The 17599-nt window shown below is 35.3% G+C and overlaps 1 protein-coding gene across 3 annotated transcripts in view; it reads left to right on the plus strand.

The window, feature by feature from the left end:
* Window positions 1-17599, plus strand: part of DPH5 (diphthamide biosynthesis 5) — a 51436-nt gene that overhangs the window by 15102 nt on the left and 18735 nt on the right. For all 3 annotated transcript variants that reach the window (XM_073810260.1, XM_033862836.2, XM_019920048.3), the window contains 2 exons: window positions 7298-7422; window positions 14196-14304. In XM_073810260.1, coding sequence (XP_073666361.1) covers window positions 7298-7422; window positions 14196-14304 — 234 coding nt within the window. The remainder of the gene's footprint in view (window positions 1-7297; window positions 7423-14195; window positions 14305-17599) is intronic.

Genomic DNA, 17599 nt, shown 5'->3' on the forward strand with positions numbered 1-17599 from the left:
GCTTATGGCTTTCCAGCCTCCTGGGAAGAACGATATTTAACAGCTGATTTTTATTACACCAAGCTGAGCCGAATTTTTCAGGTCTGTTGGTTCAAATCCTTTAAAACACATGCCCTGCTTATTATTAAGAATCTGAGGAGTACAAGAATGGAAATAACACACTAACCAAGTGACTTGGAAAATGAAAGGGTGCTTTTTCTTACTTTACAAGCCTAATTGTGTAGCTTTCTCCATTAAATAGGAAAGTTATTTTACACTCCTGGGGATAATTATCAGAATCCCGTATTTCATGAGATAGACAAGAAATCCTTTCTGACACAGCCTTAATGAGTTGGTAATGTATTCAGGAACCAAGCTGAAAACCTCCCCCCTTTGAAGTATTTCCATAGGGAATGGTAATCGCCTTTCTGTCTGTATCATATCCAGAGAGATCTAACCTTTGAATAGACATCTCCCAGTAAGGCTTATACCTATACACTTGGATGTGTTGAGTGAGCCTGGAACTTAGTAACCGTAGAATTTGCTAGTATATCATACATTTACCTGGCTTTGGTTAAGGGCTCAGTAAATTTTGGAGGACGGGTCAAATTCAGGTTCATTGTCAAATTTCAAATACAATGTAAATTAAGATGATAAGATTGATGGACATGTTATAGGAGGAGGGAGAACATTTTAGGATTGTCTGGTCTATCAAGTCTTCCAGAGAAAAAGGTGACCTAGAGAATTTCAGGTCTTCTGGCCTCTCAGATTCACAGCCCAGAGAATTCTGAAGGTCTCAGAGTTTCTTTAAAATCTTAAAGAAGGGCTGCTACTTGATTGGCCATGTGTTGAAATAAAAGTTGTGTCTAATGAACAGCTTTGATTTGTTGGCTCCAGTTTATTAAGATGGAGCCAGAATATCCAAGCTCAAGATGATAGAAATGTTCCTCTGTAATTAGTGATAAAGGGCAATTAGAATGAACTTAAAATCTTTTTAGAGAATATAGACAAATCAGTAGTTTTATAGAATTGGACGTGGTTTTATGTCTTTGCTCTGTCACATGTTAACATGTGACCTTGGACAAGCCCTTTAACTGTAGTTTCTTACTTTGTAAAAAGAGGACAGAAATGCCTACCTTATAGGATTTTAGCATAGCGTCTGGCACAAAAGCGTTCAGAAAACATGAGTTGTTAACAGATACATTTCCAAACGTCTCTAAACCTCAATTTCTTCATTTGTCAAATGGAGATAATAATCAGTTGGAAGGCTATTAAGATTATATCATTTATTAAGATGATGTATTTGAAAGTGCTTTGCAAATTTAAGTGCTAGCTAAATGTTAATTTTGGCTGCTATGTTTTTTTTAGGTATTATTTTTTTTTTTCAAAAAACATATTTGTAGAGTTACTACGTACAGGGTCAAGATCTGGGGCTGAGCTCAACCTCACAGGTAAATTATATGTACTTTGTTAAGGTACTAGAATTCTATTCCTCAACAATAAAAAGTGCTAATATTTTTAGAACACTTATTATGCACTGTTTTAAACACTTTACATGTAGAACAGGATTATTACTCTTTAATTACTGTTCGCAGTTTTAGAGGCACTGAGAAACTTGTCCAGGGTCATACAGATAGTGAATGATAGAGCCAGAATATGGGCCAAAGCAGTCCTCAGTTGAGATCCACCACTTTTGACCATACTGTGTCTCTGTACTCTTAGGGATAGATAATAGCTTAACAAAATATAACGTCACAGAACACCTACAGAGAAGTTAGAATTCAAGTAAAGTGGTCAATCCTGGATCCCACCCGTCACAAAATTCTACTGATCTGCTCTCCGTGAGCCCCTCTGGGTCCTCAATTCATGTTCTTCCCTGAACAACTTTCCATACATCAGCCACCTTAAATGAATCCTTTCTGGAATAAAGTAAGGTATGAATAAATACAATCATGCCTTATATTGCCCAGTAAAATTTTAGAACCACTTTATCTTCAGCCGCTTTCTTCCTTTAATTTCTACCTTTTCTTTCTTTTTTAAACAAATTACTTGAAAAGTTGTTAAGATGTGATCGTACAATCTGGTCTCAATAACTGTAGATAGTTATTATACAGTGAAAAAAAGATGGGAAAATTCTGTTTTCTGCAATGAATATATGCTTCCTTTTATCACTAATTACACAAAATAATTTTTTTTTAAAAAGGGCCACATGGATGTTGCTAAAGAAATCTAGAATTTATCTGTTCTTACATTGAAAGCTATTATTTTCAAATTGCCAGATGAGTAGTATCGTTTATATATTCCCTATTATTCAGAAGTTAATTAAACTAGAGACACTGAATCCAGGAAAGACTTTTAGTTTTGGTATATACAGTTTGGATTTCTTTAGGCACTTTCTGTGGCTAAATTATTATCTTATGTGCTGATTTGATATAACGCACCTATATACGTTATACAACGAGATATAAGCTATGATCTTTGTTCTTAAGTGGGTCATGATTCATCTGTGTTTACCCAGGAAAACTTAAACAATACTGGAAGATGTAAATAACAATTCATGACAGTAGTGGAAGAGAGAAACTATAAAATTATATTGCTGACAAGAACTTGATTATTTTATTTAAGCCAACACTTTTTCACCAATTAAGTAGTAGAAGCTATCTCAAATAGCTACTAGGTATTAATTACAATTGAGGTACATGTAAGAGAGAAGGTCACTTCAGGCTGTGCTGGTCAGGGAATACTATGGAACAGATGGAATTTGAGCTATGTTTTCAAACGACACATCTCAATTGTTTTATTTTGTTTCTTTTGTTTAAATCATGGTCCAAATACAAAATGGTAATATTTGTATAGTTCTTCAGGATAAATGGAGGAAGCTGCTCATGGCCTGCGAGGACTAACTTTGGGGCCCTAGCTACCCTGCATAAAGCAGAGATCATTCATCTCTGCTTGTCTATGCCCCATTTGCAGTTCTGTGAAGTCCTGCAGTCAACTAATGTTCTGTGTCCTTGGGCAGTCATTTAAATTTTCTTTGCTCTTTTTCTTATCTGTAAAACAGGAATAAAAATAGTGCCTATGTCATAAATTGTGGTAAAGATTAAACGAATTCATATGCACAAGTTCTTAGAAGAGTGCCTGACCACAGAGTAAGCCCATTGTAAATGTATTATTACAGATATTGTTATTATAGATGATATTTGATAAGGGGAAGAGCAAGAGACAGTTATTACTATAGATAAGATTTGGTAAGGGGAAGAGAAAGAACATTCCTTGCTGAAGAAAAAATAATAGTGAGCAAAAGCAGGGAGGAGAAAAACAAATATTTGCTATAACTTGTTCTTGGGCAACACCAAAATAACTTTCATTTTCCTCTGGTGTATCTTTTCCCTCTTTTTTTCCTTCCAGTTTTATTGAGATATAATTGATATACAGCACTGTAAAAGTTTAAAGTGTATAAGTGACATAATGATTTGACTTTCTCACATCATGAAATGATTACAATAACTTTAGTGAACATTCATCATGTCATATAGATACAAAGTAAAAGAAAAAGAATTGTTTTCCTTGTGATGTGAACTCTTCGGATTTACTCTCTTAACAACTTTCATACGTAGAGTACAGCAGTGTTAATTATATTTATCATTGTTCCTTCTCCTTTCTTCCTAACATATTTCACCTTGGTATACCAGCCAACTCTGTTTCCTTGTCCTCCTATCTAACTGCTGTGGATTGAGATTGGAGGGATAGGAGAGAACAGTAAAGAACTTTGCATTGAGAAAAATGAGGCCATCATCTATGACCTTTATTAGCTTCCTATTTATCCTTACCCTAAATCTGAATCTGTCCTCCCTCCAGTCTTAGAAAATGACTTGTAAGATGAGGTTCTCTTCCTGTTCAAGTCTAATGCCATCTAGATGGGTTTTCTTTCAAACTTCTTCTCTCTGTTCCTTTGGAACCTTACTCCTGTCAATTATTCTTTCTTCTTTATGTTCGATCTATATTAATATCCTTTTGTCCTCTCAAGGGTCAAATACAGTTGACCCTTGAACAACTTGAGTTTGAACTGCACAGATCCACTTATATTTGGGTTTTTTTTTCCATAGTAAATACTACTGTACCACTTGATTCGAGGTTGGTTGAATCCACGGTTATGGAGGAATCACGGATATGGAGGGCTGACTATAGGTTATACTCAGATTTTTGACTTTGTGAAGGGTCGGCACCCCTAACCCCTGCATTCTTCAAGGATCAAGTGTATTGTCCATTCCGAAAACTCTCCTTTTTTAAACCTCTTTTCCCCATAGTTATTATTCTGTTTCTCTCTCCTTTTTCCAAAGCTTTTTGAAAAAGCAGTATACTTCTCTTGTCCCCCCATGTCCCCTTATGTCTCAAGACTCCTACAAGCTGAATTCCATTTCTCTGAAATACTTCTCTGTTTATTGAACAATTATTTAGTACCTGAGAACTCCAGAGGATAGTTTTGAATTTTTGTCTGTTTTACTTCTTTTGACATAGTTGACTATTCCTTGAAACCGACTTTCAAGACATGGCTCTCTATTGGTTTTATTCCTGCTTTTTCATTTTTCTCGGTCCCCTTTGTAAGCTCCTTATTTTTCCATTCCTACTTTAAATGTTAGTGTTTTTGTTTTCTTTTTAAGATTTTGTTCTTGCATTTGTTTCCATATGCTACTTTGAGCCTTTACTCTTCTACTTTTTGACTAAGTAATATGTTAAATAGTTTGAAACTCAAAGATACTAAAAGGTATATATACATCAAAAGATTTCTATCCCAGTTCTTCCTTCTGGAGGCAATCATTACTAATTTCTTGTGTATCCTTCCAGAAATACCCAAAAGTAATTTTAGCTGTTAGTTTTTACTTTCTTCCCTATATACAAAACCCACCAATGGAAAACTAAGAACTAATTTTGAGTTTTACCTTCATTTTCACGAGTGGAGAAGATTAGGGCTGAGATACGAAAACTGTCTAATCAATCATTGGATAATATATAGTATAAATTTAAAATCATTTGTTAAATGGTGCTGCTTGTTTTTTAAATTTTCCTTTCCTGACCCTGACTAGCTTTGATGTTCCTATAGCACATATAATGTGGTAGTTAATTCCCCGCTAGACATTATGCTCCATAGGGCAGAGGTCATGTGTGTCTCATTCACACTGTTTCCCAACATCATGCATAGAGCTCGGCATGGAGGTCGTACACAGAAATATTTTTCAAATGAGTGGTTGAACGAATACATAAATAAGTGGTTAAGATAAAAATAATGTAGTACCAGTCTATTTCTGCTTTAGCAATCTCTTCCTTTTTTTAAACATTCTTTTTAAAGAGGATCAACCTTTGATTATATTGAGGTGTTAATGTGTGTTTCTCTTTAAGGAGGATGTTTTAAAAAAAATAAATAATCTGTTGTTTCAATTAGATAATGAAATATTTCTTGGGTTAGGGTAAGTGATAAATATGAAGTGATCATGATAAAAGTCTTGAGGAGAGAGTGGGTTTTCTGTTGTTAAGTCATTTATAAAATATTGGATAGGATTAGTGCCAGCATTAACCTAGTAACATGTGACTCCTTGATTTTTAAGAAATGTTAGAAGTTCAGAAAAGAACATTGTTTCCTTCAGTTTTCAATAATCATATGTGTGTTCTCTTACATATGTGAATATAAATGTTCCACAGCTGTTTTTTGTTTGTTTTGTTTTGTTTTTTGGCTGCATTGGGTCTTTGTTGCTGCACACGGGCTTTCTCTACTTGCGGCGAGCAGGGGCTACTCTTGGTTGCAGTGTGCGGGCTTCTCATTGCGGTGGCTTCTCGTTGCAGAGCACAGTCTCTAGGCGCGCAGGCTTCAGTAGTTATGGCACGTGGACTCAGTAGTTGTGGCTTGCAGGCTCTAGAGCACAGGCTCAGTAGTTGTGGCGCATGGGCTTAGTTGCTCCACAGCATGTGGGATCTTCCCTGACCAGGGATCAAACCCGTGTCCCCTGCATTGGCAGGTGGATTCTTAACCACCACCAGGGAAGCCCCCTCTACAACTGTTAAGTTTATTGGGCTTACAAAATAAAAGTAAGTTGTATAAAAATGAAGGATTAAGAAAAAATATGTGGTACAAGTGAAAATAAAACATTTTCATCTCTGAAAACATCATTGTCATTGGGAACTTCTGGAACGTTATCTCTAAGAAGATATTCAGAGAAAAGGAAATAATCTTTTTTCACATTTGAGGAACAGATTCTAGTTAAGTATTAGGAAGTAATTATCACAGTTGAAACTGTAGCCTTTATCTTCAAATGCTTAATCATTTGTTCATTTACTCATTTGCTTGACAAATATTACTGAGTAGCAGATACTCTTCCATTACAGCAATCCTTATAACTTTTGACATATGATATAATCCTTATGACAAAAATAAACTTCTCAGCATGTAAGAAATAGTATTATTTATCTGTGCATCCACTTTTACTATATTTGAGTTATATTCAATATATTACGCCACAGGAAATCTGTTATAAGATTCATGATCTTGCATAATAGGTTGTAACCACTACCCCATGACAACTAGCACACTCTTACTTCCATGCTGCCATTCCAGTTAAGGTCACCCTCCTGGGTTTGTGCTTTAGAGTTGAACTTCTGCGGATTCGTTCACAAAGCAGTTTGTATGGAGAATTCTTATATATTTAGAATTCTTTTCTTGCTCCTGCAGCTCTGCCTTTTTTAGCAGGAACTAGGAAATACAGTTTTAAATTAGTCTTTCCTGCAATTATGCAGGAATGTTTGCTGGTTCTGTAAACAACTAAATCTTAATTTTCTACTGTTTCTCATTGAAATTATCTTCTTTTTTAGTCAAGGTCTCATAGATTTCCCAAGGAAAATTTAATCAAACCCAGCTACCATGTATGTGTATAATTATTGTTTAATATATTTATTCTGCAGTACTGTGTTTCTGAAGTCAGGCTCATGCATACATGTTCGCTATTCATCCTACAATGTTTGGCCTGGTCTATTAGACCCAAATTTAGAGGTTAATTTGAAATGCAAAGAGCCTGAGGTGTTAGGAGGTCTACCTCCTCTTGGGATATTAAGATAGCCCCAAAGACAGAGTTTAATTGCAACATGATACAGAGGCCTATCTCATTGAAGAGTTGTAGTCAATGATCTGTTTGGATGGTTGCCAAGATTTGCACAGGCCCCAGACAAAGACTGTTTTGTGTGTGTGAGAGAGGGGTGTGTGTGTGTGTGTGTGTGTGTGTGTTGAAATGGTCACCTGTGTCTCATTTTTATATTGGACTTAAATCTATAGGAAGAGTTTTATGGAAGAAAATTGATTCTCGCTGATAGAGAAGAAGTGGAACAGGAAGCAAATAATATTTTAAAGGATGCTGATATCAGTGATGTCGCATTCCTTGTAGTTGGTGATCCATTTGGGTAAGTCAAAGGAGATATTTTGAGTTTTAATTTATTTACTTTTTTAATCATTAAGAATTCTTTTATTACATTTAAAACTTTATCTTCCAGGTCCTGATAGGGGACTGTTTACCTAGGCTCTGTCTAAAATTTTGTAGTTTAAACTTTCATTGTCTTTGAGATTAATGAAGAAAATTTATTGGGGAAGGATGTCATCATGTATCGCTTACATTGATTATCAAGTGTCAACTCTAAAGTTTATATCGTTGCTTCAGCTATTTTTTTAGAAAGTCACTTAGGGCCTTCAAATAACCTAAACTAGTATATCATTATTAAATAAGTATATTACATTATCAAGAGTTGTACCTGCCATTTATTTTGCAGGTAAGTGCAAGTATCTTCTGCTTGCTTTGTCCTCGGCTTTTTTTTTCTTTTTTAATCATCTACTATTTAGCAATACTGTTGTCACTTTACTTGCCTTGAATTTATCGTTTATCAAGCCTCAGATTTCAATTTCTTATATCCACTGGGAGCTCTGTTCTTCCCCATTACTAAAAAGATGGGCTTATACTTGTCTAGTCAAGCATCATCAATCTCTAATGTCAAGCCACACAGAACAGTTCTTTTTCTCCAGCTGGTGACCCAGGATTTATGTCACAGGTTTAAGGAACATAAGGACAATTAAATCACTGTGAACCCACCACCAAGGATATTTTTCAAAACAATTACATGTGCATGTAATTGTTTTGTGCTTGTTAGTTACATGTGCATGTGTCTGTCAAAAAGAAAGTAATTTATATCAATATGAGGTGCCAGAGATTATGTATCATTATGATACTTAGTTGCAAATGGTATCCGGTCACTGATGAAGTCCAGTAAACCCATGCTACTTGAAGTGAGATTTGCAGGCTATTGCCAGCCCACAAACTTACCAGTCCATGATGAGATAACTACAGAAATTGAAAGTAGGCATTTAGAAACTTTTATAGCAATTTTACAAAATAATTTTATCTCTGCTGAAACTAATAATAAAAATTTGGAGCTTGTATTTTGTATTATTTTATTATTCTAATAGTTATTTTTTTTTGCATTTTACAAAACTAATGTTCCATGACAATTTAGAACTTAAAAAATATTGGCCTTTCACACAGTTTGAGAAGCACTGCTGTTGACTTTTGTTTTACCATGTTTTTCATATCCTTTCATTCCTTTCCTCTGTGGCAGCCACTATTCTACCTAATCCAAGCTCTCATTATACTAATTTAATATAGTAACCATTTACCTGGTCCAGGTGTAGATTCTTAACTCATTACCTATGCTGTGATCAAATTCATGTTTGTAGATCCACAATTTTAAAATCTCACCTGGGCTCAAAATTAGACTATTATTAGCTCCATCATTGGCCAGACATGAAAAATACTGTCTAGCCTGCTCTTCTACTGGTGTCCTGCCAGTCTTGTACTGAAACCCACACTCATGCCAACCAGTTTGCCCTTCCCTGATCGTCATGCTTTCTCACCATCATGCATTTGTTCAAACTGTTTTCCTCATCTGTAACGCCCTTTGCCCTGTTTCTGACTGTCAGAAACCTACTCATTTTTCAAAGCCCAACTCAAACATCACATTCTCTGTGATATAGTTCCTAATTAACCCAACCAGAAGTTATATCTCTTCCTAACTGCTGATGTTAGTTTTCATATATTACCTCACAAAGTATTTTTTTATTTGTATATTTACTCTTTAGATTTGTAGGCTGCCCTTCACATTTTTATCTCCCTAGCTTCCTTCACAATACTGGGCTTATAGTAGACATCAATTAAATATTAATTGAAAGAATTGTTAATATTTTGCCTGAGGTCATGACAAAGGAGGACCAGGTGTATTTGGACTGACATCCATTCAGCAAATATCTTTTGAGCACCTATCTCATGACAGGCATTCCTATGTGCTGGATATATATTAGATGATAACTCATGGGGTTTACAGTTTAGTAAAGGAGACTGACATTAGTTGAAGAAAAAAATAATAAATTAAAAAAATCAATAAATCTGTAAAGGAAAAAAAATAGAGACTAACAGGAACAGACTTATTTATGCAAGGTCATATGGAAAATCCTTCATGTGGAGGTGATATTCAAGCAGGTGTCTAAAAAGTAAAAGGAAAAGCAGAAGGGAAGAACATTCTAAGCAGAGGGAACAGCAAGAATGTATTCAAGTAACTGAAAGGCCAGAGTGGTTGGAGCTCAGTGAGTGAAGGAAAAAGGGACCTGAGAAGGAGTTAAATAGATAGGTGGGATCCAGACATGTAAGGCTTTGGAGGGAGTAGGGATTTTGTTTGAAGTACAGTGGTAAACTTTTAGAGGATTATAAGCAGCAAATAATCACAATCTCATTGACATTCTTAAAAGATCACTCTGAATGCTTGGGTGAATGGGTTTTAGGGAGGCAAGGGTGGCTCTGGTAGAAGAGAGAAAAAGACAAACTGGGAAAAAATTAGAAGGAAAAATGCTCGGATGTATATAATAGATGAGGAAAAGGAAAGAAGTAAGTCTTCAAGGATTCTGGCTTTAGTAACTGAGTAGTTGATGATGCCATTTTTTGAAATGATGAAAAACAGCAGGAAAAAGGGCTGGGAGAAACAAGAATTGGTTCTGGAAATGTTTTAAATTTTGGATGTCATATAGACAGTTTGATATCTGCTACTGGAGCTCAAGGGAGGATTTATCCTAGTTATATGACTTTTGAAGTCATCAGTATCTAGATGGTATTTAAAACCTGAGTAGTGGATGGAATCACATTAGGAAGGAACAAGAGCAAGAACAGAAGACCTAGGATGATCAATCCCTAGGAAACTGGCATTTCATGGTCTCTCAAGAGCAGAGGAGGAGGAAAACCGATAGAGTGTGCTGTCACAGAAGCCAAGAAAAGAGAATGTTTTAGAAAAGGAAGAGTGGTCAGCTTTGATGTACTGCTGAAAGGTTAAGTAGAAGATGAGGATAGAAAAGTGTGTGTAAACTTAAAGGCTTTATTTTATGGAGGAGTTGGTGCTTGAGCAAGGTCTGGTTTAATAGTTGAAGATTGTGGGGTAAGATTGTGGGGTAAGATGGGGGGTGGTTGGGGTGGAAGGAAGGAGGGATGGAAGGGAAACTTCAATGTAAGTGAAAAAACCGAGGCCCAGAGAAAGTGCTGTGACGCTACTCAGAATCCTTCGTGGCCTTGAATCTTTTAACAGTTTATCTACTTCTTCCTTTGGCTCCTCTTCTTTTTGACTATGGTAGAGCCAAATTGTATAACTTTGCCATTTTGTAAATGTTTTACAGTATTCGCTCTCCATGTCTTTGCTCGTGCTTTTTCCTTAAACAGACTGTTCTTCCTAGTTTTTATTTAGTGAAATAGATTCTTTAAGACCCAGCTTAGATGCCACCTCTTCCATGAATCCTCCCTTATTTTATTCAGGAGTAAGTGCTTTTTTTTTTTTTTAAACTTCTAGCCAGTTAATTTTCCCTATGTCAGTGACTAATCATATATAACCTTGTATTTGGATTTGTATAATATTTACTGTAACTGTAGTTATTTTTCATTTATCCACTGGATTACTGTTGGGATATAGTAGCTGGAGACAGGGTGGTAAGGAAGGTGTAAATTTTAATTGGGCCTTGAAGAATTAGAATTTGAATTAATTAAGTGGATAAACCAGGAAGGGAATACAGAATGCAACAAGGCACTGAAATTCTTCCATATATATATATATGACCAAAAAATTGTACTTTGTTTAATTTTAGGCCCCTTTCTACTTATTTGAATAAAAATTTCAAAAAGAAGGGAAAACTGTTTACTCAATCTTAAATTCTTTTTTCTAATTTTTAAAAATTTTCTAATATTTTTAAAATATTTAAAAATTTATTATTTTAACCATTTTTTAGTGTACAGTTCAGTGGCATTAAGAACATTCACATTATTGTGCATCCATCAGCACTGTTTATCTCCAGCAATCTTAAATTCATGGAGAAGGTAATTGAAAGTAAGTTAAGTCCGTTGGTGTAGTTCTCATCTTTGCCCTTTTAATTTAGGTTATTAAAAGGAATGTGGAAGTTAATCACATAAATAATGTAAATGACTCTAAAAATGTTCTGCATCAGTAGATCTGACTCAGTCATGTGAGAGATGACAGTCTTAAGCTTTCTGTCCCCATAAAGAGCAGTTGAACAGGGTCATCATTAAACAGATTCCTTCTGGACTTCACTGGTAGCACAGTGGTTAAGAATCTGCCTGCCAATGCAGGGATCACGGGTTCGATCCCTGGTCCGGGAAGATCCGACATGCTGCGGAGCAACTAAGCCCATGCACCACAACTGTTGAGCCTGCATGCTGCAACTACTGAAACCCATGTGCCTAGAGCCCGTGCTCCGCAACAAGCCACCGCAATGAGAGCCCATGCACTGCAGCAAAGAGTAGCCCTGACTCACTGCAACTAGAGAAAGCCCATGCAACAACGAAGACCTAACACAGCCAAAAATAAATAAATTAAAAAACAAAAAACAAGTTCTTTCTAAAGATGGTTCTGTTTTTATTCCATTCGCTATTTTAATATGCTCTGTAATATGTTCATGGTACATGCACACACATACACACACACAAATATACCTTTATTCACCTGTCTCCTATGTGCCTTAACGTGGATCATTTAATTTCTTCCATTCTGCAAATTAATGTTATTATAAAATAAAATTTAAAACGGACATACTAAGCCTTATACATACAAATTGTCACCTTTATGAATTTCATTTTATTGATTCCATTGATCACAACATTCTTTTTTTTTTAAATAATATTCTATTTTCTTTAAACCCCACATTTGTTTATTTATTTATTTTTGGCTGTGTTGGGTCTTCGCCTCTGTGTGAGGGCTTTCCCCAGCTGTGGCAAGCGGGGGCCACTCTTCATCGCGGTGCGTGGGCCTCTCACTATCACGGCCTCTCTTGTTGCGGAGCACAGGCTTCAGATGCACGGGCTCAGCAGTTCTGGGATCCTCCCAGACCAGGGCTTGAACCCGTGTCCCCTGCATTAGCAGGCAGATTCTCAACCACTGCACCACCAGGAAAGCCCAATCACAACATCTTGAATCTCCTCTTTTGAAATTGCCTTCAGAGCAATTCCAAGTATATTATTAAGAAACATTTACTATTTCTGGACATATGGCTCTATCTAGAACTATATGTGTGTGTATATAAGTATATATGATTTTAGATAGAGCCACATGCCCAGAAATAGTAATAAATTTGTCTTTACACACGGCAGTGCACACGTGTGCACACGCACGCACACACTTTCCCAGTCACTACAGTGAAACATTTTCATGAGCCACGGACCTGGAGGAATGCCCAGTATAAGGGTGTTAAGTCCATGGTTCATACAGTTCTTTTTTTTTAATGAAGCAATATAATCTAGGTAATTGTGATGATAAAATACCAATTTTATCACAGTTTTTCATAGCAGAAATCTGAAAGGCTAATTTAATCACATTTATATCAGTTTCACAAAATCAGATCACTTTGCCAGGTCATTAAATCTTCATAGTACACCAACCACATCCGGTCGTTTTAAATGAACTTGTGATAAAAAGAGAATAATTTTAAACCAGTTTTTTCTTTCTGCTCATCTATTTAAATAACTCACCAAGTAACTGATTCAGTTTTCCCTTAGCTTAGTGTTAAATAGTGAAATTCTGTTGAAAGTGATATTAAAAACTTATAACTGGCATTTATATTATTTTTTAAAAGCTTACTTTAAATCAAATTAAGGATTATTTTTATAGTAGTTTGTATTTTATGTGTGTGATTTAAAACAAACTTCCCTGGTGGGCATTCTTTAATCTGTTTCTGACTGCCTCGTGGGGTGAAAGCCCTTGATCTTCCTACTTGGTATGCATTGACCAGTTGACAGGTTCTGCTTGTTTGTATGTAGTTTCTCAAACATGCTAATGTTGCTTTCCCCAGTAGTGCCTGGAGTTTTCATCAAGGGGGAAAAATGCCTTTAATAATGCAGTTCTAAATTGATATGGGGTTAAGTTTCACAGTATCCATATTCATATTTATATGTATTCTCTCTTACCCCAATCTATCTAATTATAATCGTTAGATCTATCTCAAAAAAAGGAAGGCAGCAGGCAGAATAGGCACACCCTTACACATACTAATTATGCACAGTAACAACCAGGCTGAAAACAGTTATAAATAAAATGACTGCTAGACAGATAAAATCCAACTAGGAATATATCAGTCAGAACTCTGATCTACAGGCTGTGAAACTGTTCTGTAAATTGTGCCTTATACAGAAACAAAGCCTTCAAAATAGAGCAGAAATCAAGGAGGAAGTCTAGTGCCATAAGTTGGAACTCTGTAGCAGAAATTTTAAGAGTTTAAAGGGACCCTAAGACCAAAACATTTGAGAATTGCTACTCAGGAGTTCAGTTGCTGAGTAATATTCCACAGATGTCTTTTGCAGATGTTAACAGGAGGAAAAGAGCAAGTTAAAAGTTCCCTTTTTTCTGTAGCTGCCAAGGCTGCTTTAAGAGTGTTAAAGGTGCAGTTCAACATTGTACAGGGCCTGTGTAAACTTACACTTTTCTTGCCCAGAAACCCAGATGAAAGTGTTATGCAGGTGCCTCGAAATATTTGAGGGAAAGCAGTGTCCTTGACCCTTTGATTGACTTGAGCTCATGAAATGCTGTGGCTTTACTGTCTTAAAAAGTCAGCTGTGGTTAGTTTAATCCAACCTGATCTTTTCTCACTACAGAGCTACAACACATAGTGATCTTATTCTGAGAGCAACAAAACTGGGAATCCCTTACCGAGTTATTCACAATGCTTCCATAATGAATGCTGTAGGCTGCTGCGGTTTACAGGTAATACTACAAAAGAACGGGTTTTTTTTTATGGTATTTAGCAAAAATGTTTTAGTTTTCTACAAATTTCCATAGATTTTATTGTATTTCATGAATTATAAGACATTATTATTTTATATAAGACTATGTATTAAGTTTTTTAATACTAGATTTTTTTATAATAATTTTCCCATAGCTTAGACTTCTTTTCCCCTCACTGGAATAGATCATTGAAATTTAGCTAGAGAAAGATTTTAATTTTATATCCAAATTGTAATATACAAAAAAGGGAATATAACCAAATTAAATTGGTTAAGTATTCCTAAAACCTTTTAAAATTATTCCAAATGACTTACTCTGCATTGCTGAGACCCATGTTTTTCCACCCAGTATTGTTTTCTGTGCTATTAAGAGCACGGTGATGCAGCATTTCTTAAAATAATCCATGAAAGAGCTAAAAACCAGTGATATTAGGCTTTTAAGCCAGCTTTGCAATTATTGATATGTAAAGTTAGTTGTTTTTAACCCAGAAATCTTGGTCCTGAGGAGTTAAAGGAGCACTCCATAACTGTGTTTAATATTTTCTTCCAGGCTGCTGACATTCATTTTACAAGTTTGATATCTGTGTTCTGATGTTCACACATATATAATCCATGACAATTGTGACTGCCTGTGGCCAACAGTAGTTTTAAGACTTTATTGATTGTTAAGACACATTCCTATTTCAGATGTATTATAACAGGAAAAAATTTGCATCTTAGAATCTATGAAATAGGTATTTCCCAGTATATCTTCCTGGAATGCATAATTTAAAATAGCTGTTTACAAAGTAAGGGACAGTATGAACTGAGAACTATTGGCCTGTATTAGTTGGTTTCCTCTCTGGGAATATGAAACAGGCATTTTATTTTAATGAAATCTTAAATATTTTGATCATATATATGGAGAGTCCATTAGAAAAGTAGTCAAGAGTCTCTCAAATATTCTCAAAATCAAATAAAAGAAAAAATAGTAAAGATTTTTTGGGAATCATTTATGTATTTCTAATCTCTTGGGAAATATAAAGATAGCTTGATCCTTTCTACACAGGTATTTTAAAGGAAATATAATCCCATAAAATTTAATTAATACTTCTATGCTTTAGTGAAGCCCATGGATAAAAGCTACTATCAGTTATGAAGTACTGGCATGATTATTCTGATAAAGGCAGTTTTTAATTTTCTACACACTAATTAGATGTCCCAAATTAAAGGTGTGATACCACACAGAATAAGAGCTGCTGATTATTAGGCACAAAGAGACAACTCACAGCCAATGGATCACCTAGACTCTGAATTCAATTGCTAGTTGTATATATAGGAAATCTCAAAAAACACTTCTTCTTTTCTTTTGTTCTGAGGGTCAATAAAATGCTATTTAATTCATCCATTAAAAAAAAAAGTAGCTGTTTACAGCAAGAAGCTACATTAGCCTTGGTACCCAATGCTGTGTCTGTGGCTTTAGAGGGACCTGTATTTTCTGTATTACCTGTGAAGAGTAGCTCACTTTAATTGACTAATCCTGGCCAGGCATCCCAGAAATACTGCCTTTGGTTCTGAAGAACCAGAGAAGAAGTATAAATGATTCACCTTTCAGTATTCATTACTTCCTCTTAGTTATGACTACATCTAAATTGGCAAAGAACTTTGCTGTCTGTTTTGTCTTCTAATAAAAGGCATACTTTAAAAAAACCTTGCCAATTCAAGTCTTTTTTACACTTAAAATTTTTTCCCAACATTTCTGTGTTGGAATAAATTGAATTCTTGACTCTCAGATTCATGAGTGATTCTCAGTCCAATATTCTTTCCTCTAGACATGCTATCTTTTAATCATTTAAGAATGATTGCCATGAGAAAGGAAAAAAAGAGAGGAATAAATTTTGTGATAGACAAAAATGTGTAAATCTTAAGCTAATGGACTATATATAAGGGACTATATATATTTTTTCATATTGGTTTTAATTTTATTTCTGGTGAAGAAGGTTAGTTAGCCCCTTTCCATCATATTTTGCTCTAAATTATCTTCTAATAATCTATTGTTTAGAGTTTTTTGCTTTTTAAGTGTACTTGTTTTTAAACATCTTCATTGGAGTATAATTGCTTTACAGTGTTGTGTTAGTTTCTACTGTATAACAAAGTGAATCAGCTATATGCATATGTATATCCCCATATCCCCTCCCTCTTGCGTCTCCCTCCCACCCCTCTAGGTGGTCACAGAGCACCGAGCTGATCTCTCTGTACTATGCAGCTGCTTCCCACTAGCTTTCTAGTTTACATTTGGCAGTGTATATATGTCAATGCTACTTTCACTCCGTCCCAGCTTACCCTTCCCCCTCTCCGTGTCCTCAAGTCCATTCTCTGTGTCTGTGTCTTTGTCTTTATTCCTGTCCTGCCCCTAGGTTCATCAGAACCATTTTTTTTTTTTAGATTCCATATATATGTGTTAGCGTACGGTATTTGTTTTTCTCTTTCTGACTTTCTTCACTCTGTATGACAGACTCTAGGTCCATCCACCTCACTACAAATAACTCCATTTCATTTTCTTTATGGCTAAGTAATATTTCATTTTATAAATGTGCCACATCTTCTTTATCCATTTGTCTGTCGATGGACACTTAGGTTGCTTCCATGTCCTGGCTATTGTAAGTAGTGCTGCAATGAACATTGTGGCACATGACTCTTTTTGAATTATGGTTTTCTCAGGGTATAAGGCATAAATATTTTAAAAGATCTTTGTCTTTATTATGTAAATCTGTTATCCAGACTGGGTAAAGGTAGACTAGGGTGACCCTTTCCCTCTGATACCCACACTGATAAAGAAGTGCAGTATTATTGTTCTCATATTTAAAATGGGTGAAGGTATTTGAGAGGGAATTTACTATGAGAATTGACAGTCTCCATACATATAAGCCCCCAAGATCATATCCACATTTACATATATTATTATTATTTTAAATTTAGCTTTCTCTCAGTTTTATATGGGATTTCTCTAAGCAGCCACAAAGTACTGTTTCCCCATCTTGGTTCTGTTCCCTAATCTGGATATGAAATGACTTACTACTAATGTGAAAAACAGGAAGTACCTTTCTATTTTCTGTCTTTTGTATTTATGAAATCTCTATGGAAGTATAATTCTTGTACCACCCAAGGTATTCATATCCCAGGAGAAGGAGGTAATTATTGATTCCTTTGTATAGTTTTCTAAGATAAAAGACATAAAAAAAATAATCATATGCATAGCACACTTAAATTTTAAAATAAATGTATATGGATATCCT

The sequence above is a fragment of the Tursiops truncatus genome, chromosome 1 (genome assembly GCF_011762595.2).
Source record: "Tursiops truncatus isolate mTurTru1 chromosome 1, mTurTru1.mat.Y, whole genome shotgun sequence".
In the NCBI taxonomy this organism is placed as follows: domain Eukaryota; kingdom Metazoa; phylum Chordata; class Mammalia; order Artiodactyla; family Delphinidae; genus Tursiops; species Tursiops truncatus.